The sequence below is a fragment of the Poecilia latipinna genome, unplaced genomic scaffold, assembly GCF_001443285.1.
Source record: "Poecilia latipinna isolate Pla-1442-1.1 unplaced genomic scaffold, P_latipinna-1.0 Scaffold79, whole genome shotgun sequence".
In the NCBI taxonomy this organism is placed as follows: domain Eukaryota; kingdom Metazoa; phylum Chordata; class Actinopteri; order Cyprinodontiformes; family Poeciliidae; genus Poecilia; species Poecilia latipinna.
Genome location: NW_015112695.1, coordinates 508,880 through 527,933, shown reverse-complemented (window position 1 = coordinate 527,933; position 19,054 = coordinate 508,880). Strand labels below are relative to the sequence as shown.

General features: G+C 39.6%; 5 protein-coding genes and 1 non-coding gene across 9 annotated transcripts in view; 4 read left to right on the top strand and 2 right to left on the bottom strand.

Moving 5' to 3' along the window:
• sgsm1a (small G protein signaling modulator 1a) overlaps positions 1-6,471 on the top strand; it is a 29,377-nt gene extending 22,906 nt beyond the window's left edge. The window contains exons 19-25 of one of the 2 annotated variants that reach the window (XM_015018850.1): positions 652-1,635; positions 1,830-1,954; positions 2,659-2,741; positions 2,858-2,967; positions 3,078-3,174; positions 3,452-3,619; positions 4,975-6,471. In XM_015018850.1, coding sequence (XP_014874336.1) covers positions 652-1,635; positions 1,830-1,954; positions 2,659-2,741; positions 2,858-2,967; positions 3,078-3,174; positions 3,452-3,619; positions 4,975-5,063 — 1,656 coding nt within the window. In that variant the 3' untranslated portion in view covers positions 5,064-6,471. Of the gene's footprint in view, positions 1-588; positions 1,636-1,829; positions 1,955-2,658; positions 2,742-2,857; positions 2,968-3,077; positions 3,175-3,451; positions 3,620-4,974 lie in introns of both variants that reach the window. The other variant, XM_015018842.1, reaches the window with a different exon arrangement.
• Positions 6,472-7,813: 1,342 nt separating this feature from the next.
• Positions 7,814-7,886, bottom strand: trnak-uuu (transfer RNA lysine (anticodon UUU)). The gene has a single exon. It is a non-coding gene; the product is annotated as a tRNA-Lys (tRNA).
• Positions 7,887-8,255: 369 nt separating this feature from the next.
• On the top strand, positions 8,256-11,105 carry gatc (glutamyl-tRNA amidotransferase subunit C). Of its 2 annotated transcripts, XR_001422379.1 has the most exons (6): positions 8,256-8,575; positions 8,650-8,700; positions 10,015-10,184; positions 10,314-10,417; positions 10,526-10,642; positions 10,705-11,105. XR_001422379.1 is itself a non-coding variant. In XM_015018829.1 (5 exons), the coding sequence occupies exons 1-5, from the start codon at positions 8,405-8,407 to the stop codon at positions 10,585-10,587; spliced, it is 558 nt and encodes a 185-aa protein (XP_014874315.1). In that variant the 5' UTR covers positions 8,256-8,404; the 3' UTR covers positions 10,588-11,105. The 2 variants fall into 2 exon arrangements, 1 of the variants encoding a protein (XP_014874315.1); XM_015018829.1 differs by having other exon boundaries at positions 10,526-11,105.
• Positions 11,106-12,023: 918 nt separating this feature from the next.
• On the top strand, positions 12,024-13,634 carry LOC106937036 (polyubiquitin-like). The gene is made up of 2 exons (XM_015018340.1): positions 12,024-12,446; positions 12,529-13,634. Exon 2 carries the CDS (start codon positions 12,541-12,543, stop codon positions 13,006-13,008), a length of 468 nt encoding a protein of 155 aa, XP_014873826.1. The 5' UTR covers positions 12,024-12,446; positions 12,529-12,540; the 3' UTR covers positions 13,009-13,634.
• Positions 13,635-15,373: 1,739 nt separating this feature from the next.
• On the top strand, positions 15,374-16,227 carry LOC106937357 (polyubiquitin-like). Of its 2 annotated transcripts, none has more exons than XM_015018818.1 (2): positions 15,374-15,528; positions 15,618-16,227. In XM_015018818.1, exon 2 carries the CDS (start codon positions 15,630-15,632, stop codon positions 16,098-16,100), a length of 471 nt encoding a protein of 156 aa, XP_014874304.1. In that variant the 5' UTR covers positions 15,374-15,528; positions 15,618-15,629; the 3' UTR covers positions 16,101-16,227. The 2 variants fall into 2 exon arrangements, with proteins under 2 accessions (XP_014874304.1, XP_014874296.1); XM_015018810.1 differs by having other exon boundaries at positions 15,376-15,524.
• On the bottom strand, positions 16,226-19,048 carry pxmp2 (peroxisomal membrane protein 2). Its single transcript, XM_015018799.1, has 5 exons — positions 18,833-19,048; positions 18,395-18,517; positions 17,310-17,472; positions 16,678-16,797; positions 16,226-16,576 (listed from the first exon to the last, which is right to left on the bottom strand). The coding sequence occupies exons 1-5, from the start codon at positions 18,940-18,942 to the stop codon at positions 16,508-16,510; spliced, it is 585 nt and encodes a 194-aa protein (XP_014874285.1). The 5' UTR covers positions 18,943-19,048; the 3' UTR covers positions 16,226-16,507.
• Positions 19,049-19,054: the final 6 nt, after the last annotated feature.

The following is a 19,054-nucleotide window of genomic DNA, read 5'->3' as shown; positions in this document are numbered from 1 at the left end:
AGCACTTTTTTCCCCCCAGTGCAGTCTTAGTGATCATAATGGTGCAGTCACTGATCAGGAAAAATTCAGATTTTACAGTTTTGTCTTGTCACCAGTCGAGCTGAAAATGGATGAATATTTATCTGGTAAGGAGTGCTTTGGAAGTCAATTTACAATTTCCTGATTGATATAGAATAATATTTTACCAGGTGATGCCTGATGTGCTATTGACTGAATAAAGAGTTGATCAACTGAAGGGTGACAGAGTAAGAGCTTTTTTCTTTTCTTTGAGACATGATTATCAGATGTTAATATCCTGTAGTCGGCTTTTAGCCTTGGATCATCTTCATTGTCCACTTTTTTCTATTTTAAGAAATATGCTTTTATTATTACCAATAAGAGCTGGAGAGAAAATAAGTGAAAAAGTACTAAAAAAGTCTAATTTTTTCGGGGGGGAGGGGTTTACCTAGAAAGCCGTTTTAAAAGATCACAAAAAAGTCTGGCTTCTTGAAATCACAATCAGAAACCGTTGCACATACTGTAAATGTCTAAACTATTCATTTAATCTAGACATTCTGCACCAATGTTTTGCATTCTCCTTCCTGCTAGTTCTTCACATCCTCCCATCCCTTCCCCTGGAGTAGTCTGCTTCCCTTTGGCTTGTTCTTTCAGGTGTTTGAGTCCGTCGAGGAGCAGGACCAGACCGAGTCGGAGTCCAAGACCGAAGAGGCCAAACAGTTGCCGAAGATGCCCAACGGAGCTGTGCAAAACGAGTCAAGCTCTCCCGACTCTGGGCATCCTTCCTCACGAAACTTCTCCATCACCTCTGGCCTTTCAGACGGCTCCTTCAGCACAGAGGACAGCTCCGCACCTGATGCGTCCCAGAGATCCACAGCTGTGCCTCTGATGTCGCAGAGCTCCGCCAAAGCTGCAGCGGGAGAGGCTGAAGCGTTGACAGTCGAGAGTCAGGTGGCGAGTGAAGAGAAGGACAAAGGGGAGGAGGAGAAAACATTTGACAGCACGGATAAAGACGGAGCCAAATTGAATCCTGGAACACAGGACAGCACAAAGTCTGGAAATGTGAAAAAGGAAGGAGCAAATTTTGAAGATAAAGACCCAAAAGTGAACATTGAAGAAAGTCCTCAGAAACTCTCTCCAGTGAAGACCGAGGAAGCTTCCAAACACAAAGAAAAAAACGTGACACCGATTAAAGAAATGGAAAAATTAAACACAACCGTCACATTTTCTCAAGATAAAGAAAAATCAAAAAGCCTTAAGGAATGTGAGGAGGAACAGATTCTGGGCGCCTCGATATCGGGAGGAGCTTACAGCTCGTCTCAGAAAGACGAGACCCAGCCTTTGACTGAGTCTGACGAGTCTCCTTCCGCCATAGAAATGGAGGAGATCCCCAAGGCTAAGGTTTCCATGGCACCCTGGAGCAGGAGAGGACACTGTGAGACTTCGTCCTTCTCTGAGGATTCAGCAACTCCTGCGGATCTGAGGCAGGACGTAGAAAAGCTCAGTCCCGAAGGAACAGAGTCCATCCTGTCGGAGCCGGAGATGGAGAGCCTTTACCCTCCCTTCGACTCTCTTCCAGCCGACGAAAACACGAAGGATGAAGTGACCTCTCAGGGAGCGACTGGGAGCCCTTACTCTGTATGCACACCATTTTTAACGAGTCTACATTTATTCGCAGCAGTGGTTCTCAAATTGAACCCAGGCAACACTGAGGAGGGGATTTTAAAGAAACCTCCAGCTTGAAATAATTTGATAACCGCTGATTTATTGCGATATAAGTCAACCAGATAGTGAGTTTATTTTATTTACTGTCATAATTATATTTGTTACAGCAAGAGCTTTTGGATTTATACACCCTAAATCTGCACCGCATCGAGAAAGACGTCCAGCGGTGTGACAGGAACTACTGGTATTTCACTCCAGCCAACCTGGAGAAGCTGCGTAACGTCATGTGCAGGTAAAACAGCGACCCCTGCAGGGGCATAGTTGAATAATAGGTTACAGCAATGCTTTCTCACATCCATAAGATGCTCAATCATTTGAACTTATCTGACTGACATAAACAAAACAGTCCGTTTAGGAAGTTTCTTCTGCTGGAAACAAGTTTTCTAATAAGCTTTGCATGTTCAGTCAATGTGGCTTGGCAATTTAAGACTCTTTTAAGGATTTAGTTCTTCATTTCAACAACATGTCTAGTTCAATATTTTAAATTCAGACTTTATTCTTTCTAATATAAGTTAAGATTTATGAAATCGTTACTAGTTGAAACACAAGACGAGTGGTGGAAAATAAATCACACTGCAGCTACTCAGGGTACGAAAAATATATTTAAAACTTTGCACAGTTTTCCTTCCCCTTTACAATTATTCTCTTCCTTTGCAGTATTACATAGTTGCACCATGAGAAAACATGAAGAAGTTTGCAAGTTTGCCCTCTCTTAAACTCTAAAAGTTGTATATTTCCAGCTATTTGCTTTGAGACTCAGTTTCAACCACAAACGCCGTTGACCTGTTCAATGATGGATATCGTTTCTGAAACGCTTGTCTCCAGTGTCAGAATATTAGTCTGCAGAATGGCTCTAAACCTGCAGAGAGGGTGTGAGTCAGAGTAAGAAGCAGTCACATGGGGTTAAGGTCAGCTCTCTGCGCTGCATATTCACAGCTACATCTGGAGGCACCTGGACATCGGATACGTTCAGGGAATGTGTGACCTGCTGGCTCCTCTTTTAGTCATTCTCGATGACGGTGAGTCGAAACTCTCCTCCCTGCTCCCACTTGATTTGATGTATTTTTACAGTGATATTCTGAGCTGCAATAAAGACTTGGCAAGCTCGCTTTCCCTTTCTGTGTCCTCCTCTCAGAGGCCAAAGCTTTCAGCTGTTTCAGTAAACTCATGAAGAGAATGAATCAGAACTTTCCACACGGAGGAGCCATGGACACTCACTTTGCGAACATGCGCTCTCTAATCCAGGTGACGCAGCTTGAGTTTTATAATAGAGTCCTATAATAGCCAGCGAATCCAATCGCTGGCTATTGGATTCGCTGTTTTTTTTAAATCTTTCTATCCCTCTCTGGCTTTAGATCCTGGATTCTGAGCTGTTTGAGCTCATGCACCAGAACGGAGACTACACCCACTTCTACTTCTGCTACCGCTGGTTCCTGCTCGACTTCAAACGAGGTGATGTAACGGCTCAGGCTAACAGAGTCGGCGCCTATTAGAAGGAGAGCAGCATCTAAGAAGTGATTAGAGCTTTTTCTATTTTTAGTCAAACATTTGCTGCAGTTGAGCAAGTTCAGTTAAAGGTAAAAAAAAAAAAACACAAGTAGAGTTAAAAAAAAAAAAAGCAATTGGAGCAATCGTAAGTATAAAAGGTTAATCAAGTAAATAGAATAAAGAAATGGATAAAGCTCTGAACAAAAATCCAACCCTCTGTTTCTTTGTGCTTTCTGTCCAGAGCTGGTTTATGATGACGTGTTTGCTGTCTGGGAAACCATTTGGGCCGCCAAGTATGCCTCATCAAGTCACTTTGTGCTCTTCATTGCCCTTGCCCTGGTGGAGGTATACAGGGACATCATCCTGGAGAACAACATGGACTTCACAGACATCATCAAGTTCTTCAATGGTAAAACCCTGTCGCTAATGTTCTTAGCACTTAAGCCCTGTGGAGGGCAGTCAACTTTGTTGAAAACAACAAAAATGCAGGTAAAGCAAACGAACCAAAAACCAAATACATTTATAGTGAATTTGGGGTTTTGAGAGTTTAAGTTTGAGCTCAGCTTCTTTGGCTTTGGTCATCAAATCAGACCAGTTAAATTGTTACAACTCCTCCCCACTGAAGGGTTTTTTAAACATAAACGACCCATTTAAGATCATGCTGTAGCATCTCAATCAGATTTGATTCAGGAATTTGACTAGGTCACACTAAAACCTTCATTTTGCTTGTTTTATGAATTATTGTATATTCACCTTCTAGATTTTCTGCTTTTTAAAACAAACATTAATTCATGATTTAACAAGGAGAGCAATTACTTTTTTTGCCTTTGGTTGGTTTGGATGATAAAATCATCCTTTGAAAACATTACTCTTCTCTAATACATTTTTTTCTAATAATGTAAAAATATCATTGCTGCAAGTAAAGAAAAAGATAGAGAAACTATATATATAGAAATACAGAAGAAATATAGTTTTTTTTACAGTGTAAATCCAAATGAGGCTTAGATTGACTTGCCCAGACAGTAAGACGACTCACAACACATTTAAGAGTCTCATCCGCATTTCTCACCTTGTTACTGTCGAGGCTCAGTTTGTTTCCATTCTGCTTGCTGATGAAAATCATGATGCTGCTGATGGTGTTTGATTAGCTGAGTTGATTTACCAAACAGGAAAACAGTCAGCAATTTGAATCTCTGAGACATGGAGCAGTTTGTGCAGAGGTTGAACCATTTCCCAGGCAAACATAATAAAATTATGATCTGCTTTGTTTTTTTTTTTATTTAGCTCGTTTCCCCTGCAGATTATTGGCCAAAATAAAGTCTATCTGTAACTAATTTGATTTTACAGATCTACCATTTGCAAGGCGGTAGATTTTCTGGCTCTCTAAGCCCTTTAAACGTCTTTTATCTGTGCAGATCCAAACTTGTTAGTCTTTCTGCTGATTTCTAGAGTTAAATCATGAAAACTTCACCTTACCCTAATTTGGTTCAGAAAATTGCACTTTTTCACTTTAACATCAGATTTTCAGTGAAACTTTAGTTTTATCAACAGATGGGTGTAACTACACAGTGACTCATTGGTGTAATTCATCCCACTGTGTGTAATCCAACTACACACTCATGCAAACATTTATCCAGAACACGCTCTGCTCTATTAAACCAACTAAAATCTTGAGAGTGAGACAGTGAGGGAAAAGCCTTTGGATACGTTTAATCAGTGGTTATGCAAAGCTTTGATGTTCCACTCTTTGTCTTTGTCTTTCAGAAATGGCTGAGCATCACAACATCAAGCAGATTTTGACCCTGGCCAGAGATCTGGTGTGCAAAGTGCAGATGCTGATAGAAAACAAGTGATTGTTGCTCTCGTCCTCCTTTCCTTCCATGTAAAGAAGAGTCGGCTGTAGTAGCACAACAGTGTAACACACATGAATTCATACAATCTACACAAGGCCTTTACATTCACAGGTTGCTGCTATGAGCCTTACAGACTGTCCTCTGTGGTGTTTGTCCTGTCGGCACTATGAGAACTTTGTCGATCCGAGTGCACTTAATATTTTAGGATAAAGACGTTCTAGTTGCACATTTCATGCCAAAACGTAAAGCTGAATTCAAACAGAGACTATATTTATGAGAATAATAGATTGTGATACTGCTCTATGAATTGTTTTAATAGCCAACTATTAAAAAAAACCCAAAACAAATTACAAGTCATCCCTTAACAAAATAAGATTATAGGTAAGTTTTTTTTTTAATGTTATTTAGATGCAAACATTTAAACATTAACCTCATTAATTGATTTAAGAATCTGTCTGGTAGCCAGAAATCCAACTTGTTGCTTTAAACTTTGTGTAATTAGCTTACAGTGCCTTGCTAAAGTATTCACACCCCTGAACATTGTTGTCGCATTCCACTGCAAACTTTAACGTATTTTATTTAAATTTTATCTGATGGACCAATGGAAAGTAGCACATGATTTTGTAGTGAAAGGAAAATCAGACATTTGTCAAGGTTTATTGCAAATAAAAAGTGAATAAGCAGCATCGCAACAGACCTAAAAACACAACCAACAGCTGCGGAGAAATTTACAGCAGGTTTGTGTCGTAAAACAATATCCTAAGCTTTGATCGTGTGTGTGTGTGTGTGTATGTGACGTCCACTTAAATTAACAAGAGGAGCATTAATCAGAGACAAGAGTAACTTTAAAGGAGTCGCAGGAATCAACATGAAGCAGAATACTGAGCGGCTCACCAGATGTTGCAGCAGTAACTGTAGCAAAATCTGGTTCCACAGATTCTGCGAGGCTGAATATAAATCCACACTGTTCATTATTTTCTTTACTTTCAAAATTACGCAGGACTTTATGTTGGTCTAACGTTTAAAAACTCAATAAAATGCATTGAATTTGAAGTTCAAAGGGGTTTTAGTACTTTTGCAAGTCAGTGTTACAGGAAAATGTAGTGTTTTAAGTGTCCTAAAACTGCGTTTTCTGCCAGTTTGTTTATTTTTGTATTTGTTGTGTCCTCAGATAAAATTGTGTTCAGAATATGTTGTGAACCCTTAACCCGATACTTTGATGACTAACAAGTCTGTGGGCAGAAATTCACACAGACGTGTACATGAAAAGACGAGCCTAATTTCACAGTCCTTGTGAATTGTTTTGCATTGTTCCGTGATCTTCTGCTTATTTTGTCAATCGAGTGAGTTACTTACTTTTGTTTTCTGTACTGTCTTGCATTGTCTGGTGCCTGCTTGTTCAATCAGACCTTAACTTCCTCCTTGAACAGAAAAGACAGACGAGGCAGCGGTCGTATTTAGTCACCCTAACCTAGAAACAACTGCTGTTCCACTTTATTCAGATTCATTGCTGCAAGAAATGACAATTGCTTTGGTGATATGAGTAGTAATTACTTTATTTTTTTTTGTTGTTGACATATTTATATTCCAGTTCCTAATGGTCCATGCAAGTCGATGCCTGTCATACATAGCCTAAAACTTCAAACACTTGTTTTATGAATGTAGTAGGTTTATTCGCATTAATTACTAGTACTTCTTTGTGGATTCCAAGTGCTTTCAGATGAACTTTTTTATTCATTTATTGTAACATTCTTAAGCCAAAGTACTTCTTTAGTTAGTTTTCTTTTCTGGATGCTGCTTTGTTTGTAAAGCTGATATTTTTATTTTGTGGCCAGTTTTAAATGTGCACTATAAAACAATCAGATTCCACAGCACTTAACATATATATACACATATATATTGAATGGTCTATGTTCTTATAATAAAAAATAAAAATGGAATAATTATTTTTCCAAATCACATTGTTATGTCTGTTTTACTAAATGTTTTATTCAAACTGAAACTAGAGGGGGGGGAGAATGGTCCACACATTTAAAGGAGTGTTCAATATCTTAGAATAAGTTATTATTCTTAAATTGTATTTTGAGACGGGGCCACATAATTAAAGGTCAATATGAAGCCTTATGATGGACTGGTGACCTGTTCACAGTGACCCCTACTATCACCAGCTCCTATAGACAATGAATGGATTGATATCATTATGAACAGATTAGAAATTTAAGAGAAATTCAGTTTGAAATGGCAGAAATAATGTTTAGATTTATTAATAGTAATATTTATTGTTTCTGTCTGTTTTTGATTTAGAAATACGATGGGAGTTTATTGTTCTTACTCTTAAGCTATCATAGAGCTTTGGTAAATAAATATCCAAAAGTTTTTTAAAAACAGGTGTCAAAATCCAATACAGTACTCAGCTTTGTCTTGCAACTTTTAGATGTGTTCCTAGTTCATCACACTTCTATCAAATTGTTAAAATACCTCCTTAGTATGCAGTTAAGTTCAGAGTTCTGCTAATTATCTAAATATTTTTAATGAAGCGTGTTAAACCAAGCACACATCAAAAAGTTGCAGAATGCCAGCCCTCCAGAGCTGCAGTTTGATGCCACTGCAGGAAGTGTCTATTGTAAGAAATGGTTTCTTACGATTCTTGCAATGTAAATGGTAAGAAACGATGTCTCACCGACGTCAATTGTTCCTGGACAATAAATACCAAGCGGATAAGCAGTTTCTGTCTTAGAAGAGAAAAAACACGCCCGAACAGGGACTTGAACCCTGGACCCTCAGATTAAAAGTCTGATGCTCTACCGACTGAGCTATCCGGGCGCTCTTGTTCAATAATACGTCCTCACTCAATTTCAAAATCCTACCTTCCAGGTGTCAAGATGCTATTATTTAAATTTTAATTAAAATACTAAATGTAGATTTGTTTATAGCTCTTGTCCTTACATTTCAAATTGCTACGCAGGTCAATATTAACACGGACTGTCAGCGACCGTTAACGGTAAACTGTCGACAGCATCGCTGCAATTTCAGCTCAAGCGGATTAGTATCTTTAAAATCCTCTTTTTTAGTACTTTGAGAAACAACACCTCGACTATATAAACACAGTCTTTATTGTGAAAGACATCTACACAATATGTATTTAAAAGAAATAAATAAATCGGATTTCCTGTTTCAGCGAAACAGGAAATACGTGCAGTTTAGCCTCTGTTTTACTTCCTCCTTCTTTAGCATGTTGTTAGCAGAGCTACAAGCTATGTGGCGCTGACCTTAGTGAAGAAGAGGAGAAAGAAAATGTGGCGGTTTTCGCTTAGATCACATGCAGAAGTGATTGAGTAAATATGACAAAGATGTTGGCATTTCAAACGCTTCGTGTCGTTTCCCTGGAAATCCTTGGTTCGCCATGTAACTTGTTGGCAAACAATGTTTACTCCATAACTAAGAGATGCAGCCTCATAAGTCTGCAAAGCCAAATCTTAAGACCGCTCAGCTCCCACCAACATAACCCAAAGGTAAGGCAAATGTAGCATAATAAAGATTCTACAACATTTTATTTATTTACTAAGGATCTCTGGTTATCTTACAGGTCCCAAAAGTGCCAACATGGGAGCCTGTACCAGAAGAGCAGCTTCCTCAGGTAACATCCTCATGGCTGCATGCATGTAAACACAAAACAACCCTTATAAACTGACCCTGAAGTTCAGAAGGTCATGCTCTGTATCTGGTTCTGTCACATGGAGGACATTTACAGTGCCTTGAGAAATTTAAACTCATTCACATTTTGTCACACATTGGGATTTATTTGATAGGCCAACACAGCAAGTTTTCCATTTGGGACAATAACCAAGTAGGATGAGCACAAGGTAATGAATAATTGTGAAGCAGAGGAAATCTCTACTCTATCTTCTATTTTACAAATGAAAATCTGATGTGTGCCAGACGTTTGACTGGCGAAAAGAAAAGCCTTGAATAGACTTGACAGACAATGTCTTTGTACTGAAATTGCTGGTATTTTGCAAAGAAGGAAGAGAGAAAATGTTCATTTTCCAGATGCACTAAATTTGTAGGGACATTCCTTTAAAGACTTGCAGCTGCAACTACTGCAAAATATGGTTCTGTAAAGTGTTGAGACGGCAGACAATTTTTTGTTTTGTAAAAAGTATTTCAGGATTTTTGCATTGTTTTCTTCGCACTTCACAATAATGATTTTGTGTTGGTCTGCCACATAAAATCCTAGTGAAATAAATTAAAGAAGTCTGGGTTTTGTGTAATGAGCTATGGAAAAAAAAAAAAAAAAAAACGGTGATCCATTAAGAATTTTGTACGTACCAACAAAGTGGCAATTGTTGCATTTCGGGAAATATGCATCAAAGGACACAGGGCGTCCATATTCCGTCCAATAAAGTCGTCCCAATTGTCTAATTAAAACAAACAAGACTAGCAAGTGAGAAGAAAACAGACTTAGTTCAGTATAAATGTATAACGTAAATTCACAAAGCTGTACAAGACAAGTAGACCAAATACATATCCAACTATACTTGAAATCGTATTTGTTTCGCTTAGACCTCTTCTTGTGCTCAGAGGCATTCCTTAGTCAACACATTTCAAGTTTTGTTCAAGGGTTTCTCTCTTTTCTTGGTTTTAAATCAAAATCATACCTGGCAAACTTTCTTTGTTTTTGTGTGAAGATGCTATTCTATAGACTGAGACTTTGAGCAGCACAAAAACACACATATTATACCAATTAAAGTCTCTTTGTATTTAACAGACACTACACAAATTCTGAAGGTAATTAATGATCATGTATGAGGCCCACAATTAGTAGATAAAAATGCTTAATTTAAGCATTTTACAACATGGATCAAGCTGCAGATCCATGTTTGATTTTATTTAAAATAGTATTTTGGAGAAGAGTGGTCATACATCACTTCATACAGTATTAATGTTGCAGCCCACCAAGATCCCTGCTGACCTGGTGGACAAGCTGGAGCGGCTGGCCTTGGTGGATTTCCGGACCAAGCAGGGGCTGGAGTGCCTGGAGAAAGCCATTCGTTTCGCTGATCAGCTTCACGTTGTTGACACGTCTGGGGTCGAGCCGATGGATTCAGTTCTGGAGGACAGGTGCTGCGCAGACAGCTGTGAATAACAGCTGGACCTGATAGAAAAGTAACTTATTGCTTTTCTATCAGCAATAGAAAAGCAATAACAAAACCACATGTTGCTAAATGTGGTTTTGCTTGATCCACTCAGTGCTTTATATCTGAGGGACGACACAGTGACAGAGGGTGACTGCGCAGAGGAGCTGCTTAAGCTCGCAAAAGACACAGTGGAAGAATATTTTGTTGCACCACCAGGTATGATAAGAATGGCTACATTTATTGGCCAGCATCTGTATTCTTCTTGAAGATATTTAGGTCTGAAAGTGCAGAATCGTGATGATTTTTTCTTTTTCTTTTCACCAGGAAACATTCCTCTGCCTAAAAGGGAGGAGAGGGCTGCCATCCTCAGACACTCGGAATTCTGATGACTTGATTGTGAATAATTTATTGCTTTTTTTTTTTTATATAGAAAATTGTACGTGTCTGCCTTACGCTCCTCAGTCACATGTCTTGGTTGAAACTGCATGGCAGACGTTCATAATTGTCTTTACTGCAGTTTATCTGCAGCCATAAACAATATGGGAGAAACTGGGAGATGTGCAGCTGATTTTATTGGCTCAACTTCTGCTAAAATTGCAATTTTCCTGTTGTTGACCAACATGTTCGGGTTTCAGTATCATTTCACATGAAGTTGACGTCACATATTGACGGCAACTTCAAAGTAATGGAGGATGCATGACTTTGCATCCTCCAGCTGTGAGGATGCAAAGTAATGACAGGACAGATAGTAAGTACATCGCACAGTGAATATATGTTATGTTTTCTTATGTTGGTTTACATAACATTTTCATCAAAATCTGACCTAAGATTCTTCAATTGTTTGAAGCTCTTATAAATATGCCTGTAAATATTGATTTTACATTAAAGGAATAAAAATTTAAAATCTGTGTCACGTTTTTTTCTTTTCACGTTGTGCACAAGACCAAGATTTTAAATTAGAATTTAACTAGAAATGTTTAAATTAGTCTGAGGGTTATCGGTAACAGTATTTCATTTTTTCTTCACATAAACTGGTTTGGATGTAATGTAATGTTACATTACATTTAGCATGTAATGTAACATTGGGCCACTTATTCATTAAGTTTCAGTTGAAATATGCATAATTTGATGCAAAAAAACATCTTGGAAATATGTTAAGAAAACAAAGCAGTACAATTTATTTCACACTGATGACTTCAGTTTGATAAAGGAATTGTAATATAGAGGTGTAACATTGTGATCTGCACAGTCATGGGAAAGGCTGCCATCTCAACTCTTTAAGAATGGTAACACTTCCTGCTAAAGAAGCTGGCTGTAGAGAGGAGCTTAGTATTTACAGAAAGTTATGTGGAAGGAAAACATGTTTGTTTGGCTAACTGTCCTTGGGAAGATTTTGAATCTAAGCCCACCCGAGAGTGAACTGCAACTGGACTTGGTGGAGAATCACAGAGTCTGAGGGTTATCGGTAAGTGTATTTCATTATTTCTTCACATAAACTTTGGTTTGGATGTAATGTAATGTTACATTACATTTAGCATGTAATGTAACATTGGGCCACTCTCAGTAAATGAAATCATAGCTTGTAAACTGCATTTTGTATTAACTCGGGTTATCTTAGATATCTGTTAATTGAAGCACAAATTGTGTGAAAATCAAAAAGCAAAAAACAAAAGAAATCTGAAAGAAATTTCAAACATATTTTTGAGTTCCAATTTTTAAATTCCTAAACTAAATCATGTTTTTGATAAGACATATTCATACTATTGATCTTAGGTTATGATCTAACTAGTTGTTTATTATCTAATGATTATTGCCTATGTTAGTTGTGTTTTATTCCTAATAATAATCGAAATGGGCCACTAAACAGTCTGGGCTTTTTCAGTTTCTGTTCTGCTTCAGCTTTAAGCCGGACTTTGCATTTATTTCATCTGATTGCTTATCGTCCTGTTTTCGTTTCCCTCCTCTCATTACCAGGTAAGCTGTAAAACTCAGCTGTTCCTCCACCTCACCTGTTGGCAGGTATCCAGGAAACGTCATGAAAAACATTTGAACAGGCGTGTTGCTTTAGAGAATAGAAACCAAAATATTAGAGGGAAAACGAATCTTAAATGAAGTGGGCAGGTCCAGTCAGTATATAAGCACAGCTGTTCAAACTCAGAGGAGCAAAACACCGGAGGATCAAGAGCTACTGGACATTTGAAACCTGAAGGAGATTTTTATTTTTTCTTTAGAAGCTAATCGTAAGGTAAGTTCATCTCCTAATGAATGCGTCCATGAGCTCACCTCTGATTATTGTCATGATGAAATGTTTATAAATTATCTTTCAGATCAGTTCAGTCATGGACATAGTCATTAAAACGCTGAACGGGACGACCCGCACGCTGAAAGTAAACCCGCAGGACACGGTGGGCTCTCTGAAGATGCGCATCCAGCAGGAGCTGGGGGTTCCCGCTGCGAGGCAGAGGCTGGTCTTCACGAACGGGTCGAGCACGCCTCTGAACGACGACTCCAAGCCGATCAGCTCCTACAACATTGGGCCGAGCTCCCAGGTGTCTCTGCTGATCACCCAGCCGTCCACCTTCCAGGTGTTCCTGAAAAACGAGAAGGGGACGAACAGCACCTACGATGTCACACCCGACGAGACGGTGGAGGGCTTCAGGAAGAGAGTGGAGAAGAGAGAGGGGGTTCCTGCGAACCAGCAAAGGCTGATCCACGAGGGCCGGGAGATGCAGTCTGGAAAACTGTCTGACTACAACGTGAGGGAGCACAGCACCATCTACTTGACTCTGCATCTGAGAGGAGGCTGAGGACGCTGTCAACATGAAGAACACATTCCAGTTTTTATTTATTTGTTTAGGCACTTTTATGATACAACAATCAAAATCCATTTTCTGTACAGATACAGTAAACAATTATGTTACAGAAGTAAGTGAAATTGTAATATGTTATCAAGGAGCATGAATAAGGGTCAGTCGAAACAGGTTTTATTTCTATGTTTGTACCAATCAGTAAGTATAGCTTTTTAGACGTTATTATCATTATTAATTAGTACTGAAATTCTGGAAATTTGTGAAATTCCAAACTGTAAAATTTATGTTCAAAGCAAGAAACCATCAACGTCCACACAATATTCAAAAAATGTTTTGTGACAAAATAGGGGGGTTAGAATTTAAGAGGAGAAGGAAACTTTGAAAAAACAATGTATCAGAACAACCAAAAACAGTTTTTGTATATCATTGTGTTTGGTAGATCTATGGAATGGTGTGGGGAGACTTAAGTGACTGTATGAGAGGAAGTCATAATATATTTTATCTTCTAATTGTTCCTGTTCAAAATAAATTGTGCATGTAAATTGACATATTTGTCTCATTCCTATTTTCTGGTTTTACTTTTTATTGTCTGTTTGAAATAAATAAAGCAAACCTCAAACCTCGCTTTTGTAAAGAATGTCCTAATTTGAAACCTTCTCAAGTTTTGTCTCATTGAAGCATAAAAAATACTTCAGCTGTTTTGATATATTTAAACTTGTTAAAAAAGCGACTTCATGTAAAATCTCCATGTGTTGCTCATCAGTTGCTTTAAAAAAATTCAGACATTTTCCGAGAGACTAGTGGGGGTCCGAGGAGTTTTCCAGGGGTCCACAGATACTTCATAGGTGCTCAATAATGAAAATACAAATCATTCTTTGCCAACATCAGATGCTGGTAGCACAACATCTTTTCATTTGGCTAACTTAATGCTGGGAAAGATTTTTAAACAAAATGTACCCAGGAGTGGACTGCAGCTGAGGCCAGGGCCTCTAGAGCCTCTACATGGCATCGTGACTCATTCTTTGACAAGTCAAACGTGGCTCCAGGTTATGTCTGACCTGACCTGGGTGTTGCTCAGAGGACCAAAGTCTATTCAGATGAAAATATATTTACAATTTCATTTTCAAATCAAGGCCCCATAGTCTGGTGGAAGAGTGGAGAGACAGAGTCATGCTTGAGGTCAGTGATGATTTGGGGACCCGTGTCATCTGCAGGTGTTGGTTCACCTGGTTACAGCTGTTGCTACCAAGAGTTATTGGTTGCATAATTACTTTTTCCACATAGACCGGTTTGGATTGCTTTTGTTTTTGCTTTTAATAAATGAAATCATTTGAAAACTGTATTTTATATTGATTTGGGTTGACTTTGATCTTATTTGTTTGATGATCTAGAGCATACAAAACAATTAGAACTCTAAAGGCTCCAAATTCCTAAAATAAAGAACGCTTTGAATGAGACCATTCACATGTATTCATACTGTTGTTTTTAACTTATGGGGTCGTTTATTGTATAACATCTGGGACTCCACATTGACAATAAACTGGACTGGGTCAAGAACAATGACCCTGCTTACAGGAAGGGCCAGAGCCGCCTCTACTTTCTGTGGCGCCTGAGATCCTTCAACATCTGCTGGACTTTGCTCTGGTTGTTTTATGACTCTGTGGTGGTCAGTGCCATCCTGCATGCTGTGGTGTACAGCTTAAGGTGGAGGACACCAGCAGGCTGAACAGACTGACCTGCGAGGCCAGCGACGTCGTTGGAGTGGAGCTGGACTCTCTGACAGCGGTGCCAGAGAGAAGGATCCTGTCCAGGATGAGGGTCATGTTGGACAACGAGTCTCATCCACTTCATGACGTTGCGGGCCGGATACAGGAGCACCATCAGCCAGAGACTCATTTTGCCAAAGTGCACCACAGAAAATCATTTCTGCCAGTAGCCATTAGGCTTTACAATGCTCCCTCAAAAAATCTAATTTTCCTTGGGGATTCCCAAGGAAAATCCCCAATTTCCCTTGGGGATCAATAAAGTCTATTCTATTCTTATTATATAATCCTACTCATTTGATCATGAGCCACACAGGCGGATCTTTTCATTTTCTGTTTTGTTTCAGCCGTAACGGACCTCACATTCACTTCATCTGTTGATTCGCCGTCATCTGACTTCTTGTCCTGTTTTTGTTTCCCTCCTCCACCCATCATCAGGTAAGCGGGGGAAGCCCAGCCGTTCCTCCACCTCACCTGTGTGCAGGTATGCGGGGAACGCCGTGACACAGCGTCACGAAAAACAATTCAGCAAACTCATGTTTGGAGAAAAGAAACCGAAACTTAAAGACAGAGAGGGAAAACGAATCTTAAGTGCAGTGGGAGGGTCACAGACCGGCTGACTCGGTCTGTATATAAACACAGCTGACCAACATCAGAGCACAACCGCTGAGGATCAACGATTATCGGATATCTGAAGCTAGAAGGGCATTTTTATTATTATTATTATTATTATTAGAAATCCATTGCAAGGTAAGTTGCTCTTCCTAATCAACACGTTTATGATCTTACCTCTGAATACTGTCATCTTGTAAAAGTGATGAAAATTTTTAAACTATTTTTCAGACCAGTTTAATAATGGATATACACATCAAAATGCTGAACGGGACGACCCGCACGCTGAAAGTAAACCCGCAGGACACGGTGGGCTCTCTGAAGATGCGCATCCAGCAGGAGCTGGGGGTTCCCGCTGCGAGGCAGAGGCTGGTCTTCACGAACGGGTCGAGCACGCCTCTGAACGACGACTCCAAGCCGATCAGCTCCTACAACATTGGGCCGGGCTCCCAGGTGTCTCTGCTGATCACCCAGCCGTCCACCTTCCAGGTGTTCCTGAAAAACGAGAAGGGGACGAACAGCACCTACGATGTCACACCCGACGAGACGGTGGAGGGCTTCAGGAAGAGAGTGGAGAAGAGAGAGGGGGTTCCTGCGAACCAGCAGAGGCTGATCCACGAGGGCCGGGAGATGCAGTCTGGAAATCTGTTATCTGACTACAACGTGAGGGAGCACAGCACCATCTTCCTGACTCTGCGTCTGAGAGGAGGCTGAGGACGCTGTCAACATGAAGAACACATTCCAGTTTTTTTTGTTTTTTTTTTTGTATTTAAACAAGTGTAATTTTAATGTATTATGTAGTACAATAATAATAAAAGTCAGTCATGACAAATGGCATGTCTCTTTTGTATTTTATTTCTGTGTTTGTTCAGATCAGTAGGTAAAGCTCATTAAGGTAACAAAAAAAAAAAAACTCTTTATCTCAGCTTATGTAAAAAATGACAGAATTTTAAACTTTCTGGAGTTTTTTTTAATACAGGTCCCTGCGAAACAAAGCATAAAAATACTTTTAATTCTAGTGTTTTAAAGCAGTATCCTAGTAATCAGCGGTGCAGCTTCATGTTAAGAATCTTCAGCCATATATGGAAGCTGGTTGCATCTTGTTAGTCCTCAAAGAAGCATCATTTCCTCACAGTGGCAAGGTAGGCATACCAGAATAAGGCAATCATGTTGGCGAAGAGCACTCGAAACTGAAACGTCAAGAGAGGAGAGGGTGAAAACGTCACAGAGGAAGTCAGTGTGAGGTTCCTCCTAATTCTCAACATAACAGGATGTCAGTGATGGAGCGTACCTGAACAGGCACAAAGTTTATGTTTATAAATGTGAAAGGAGTCCAGACTTTCCAGTTCATCTTCAGAGCAGTCCAGTAACTTTTTCTCATCTTCTTCTGGAAATCGTCCCAGCCTTTAGCCTGAGGAACATGGAAACACTTATTTTCTGTAAAGTATATTTAATGTGCAATTAATGCACTTCTATGCTTATATTACACATCAAAAATATGTTTATCAGTATATAAAAGTGATATTATGTTTTTTAAATTAAATTTATGTAGAAACTGGAGTCTAGAATTTGACAAGACACAGAGTCCAGCATCAGGAAATAAAATAACGAAAATCAGCTGCATGATACTCATTCATATTTGGTTCATGTTCAGAGTTACAGTAAAGAGGGCTTGAATGCAAAAGCACATATTTTTAATTACATTTTGGATTTCAGTATTCCAGCCATTATGTAAATGAGAACTGGCCCAGACACAGGAATCAGACAAGCTTCTTTTGTCTCTGATTAGCAAAACAAAACCAGGAATCTTTTTTTAGCTGGGAAAAACCTGATCAGACCATCACAAAATACAGCTATATTCTACTGAAAGCAGCACATTAATATATTTGATAGACACTTTTGAGGAGATCGAAAAGAAATCACCTCCAGGATGTTCATAACAAGGTAGAAAAGGAGCAGGAAGCCGGGAGCAAAGATGAGTCGGTCCAGTAGCAGTCGTTTGACGATGCAGAGCGGGTCAGTGGTTGGCATCCACACCTCCATCAGCTGGTAAAAGATGTGGCTCACTGGCCCAGTGATAATCAACCTACAAGAGGAAAAAAAATAAAATAAACCAGTAACAAACACAAAACTCCGTGTATTTACCAAGAGTTAATGGATTTATATGCTCAGCGCCTGCGAGGAAGTGATTACTCTTCAAACTTTTTGCCAATTTGACATATTGGAATCACAAACCATAATATAGTCTTTTATTTACATTTTGAGTGAACGATCAACACAATGTAGCAGCTAGTGGAAATGAAGGTGACGCATGGCCTTAAAGTACGTTACTGGGTTTCATACCCCACCTACAGTGACACCCATAAATAAGTTGCGCAGAAGTTTAATGCGGAGTCAGGTTATAAAACAATATCCTGAAGTTTACAACATCTCACAGAGGTCTGTTCAATCCATCATGGAGAACAGAACGAGGCCACTGCAAATCTACTGCAAAGACACGACTGCAGTAGATTTAGGAGAAGCCGCAAACAGGCACGTGGCAGAGCCACTGTAGCTGTAGAGGAGAACCACAGCTCAGGTGGGAGGATGTGTCAACAGTGCACTTATCAGCAATGAATGAAATTTGGCCTTTATGGTAGGGGGACAAGAAGTAGGACTTCTTGACAGCAGCCTTTTAAAAGTCTACAGCAAACATGTGAATGAAGGTGCTCTGGTCAGATGAGTTGGTGGAAAGATGGATGGAGCTACGTCAAGGGCAATGCTGGAAGAAAACCTCCTGATGACTTGAGACTGGGGTGGAGGTTTGCCCTCCAGCAGAACAATGACCTTTAACATGCAGCCAGAGCTACAACATGGTTTGGATTGCAACATTCTGAATAACACCATGCATCGCATCCCATATATGTTGGTCAATTGTGCTTGTAGTGTGATTTTGTAAAAGAAGGTGAATGGGTATATTATTGGAGTGCCATGCACCCTCATTGTTCTCGTATTCTGCTTCGTCTCACCCAAAGATGGCATATCGTGTGGCTCCAGCCACATCGATCTCCTCAGCTGGACGTCCACTTTTGGCCTTTTTTCTGCCTTCCAAGTACTGTGAAAGTAGATTTCCTAAAGCGGACAGGATCCCACTGGAAGAATGAAGAACAGACAGATCACACTCTCCTGTTAATGTGCAACAAGCAGTAAAAAAAAACAAACAAAAAAAACTGTGTAACTTCTAAGTAGGAGGTTTTCATGGCAGATACTGATTGGCTAATACCAGAGTGTGCTCAGTGCAAACAAAGAGGTCAGGAACAGCAGCAGTCATAAATAATCTGACTTATAAAACTGCATAATGAAACGAAACGACAACCATTTCCTCCGTTAGTCAGTAAACATTACTAATGAACTTTTAAACAGCTGGAAACAAGGACAGCTGCCAGTTTAGGAGCACAGAAACCGACCTGGTTATAGATTTCGTGAGGATCGGGTATTTTTTCAGGAGGATCAAATACTGCTGGAGCAGACGGAAATGAAAGGACCCATCCCGGACTGGCAGGCTCTGGACGGGCATTGTTATTCCTTACAGTATTCAGACATTACAACCTCTGCAACACTGGCCCACAAAGGGCGGCGAGTTCCATTATTGTTCCTGTCCACGTCCTTGCGTCAAAGTAGAAGCCACC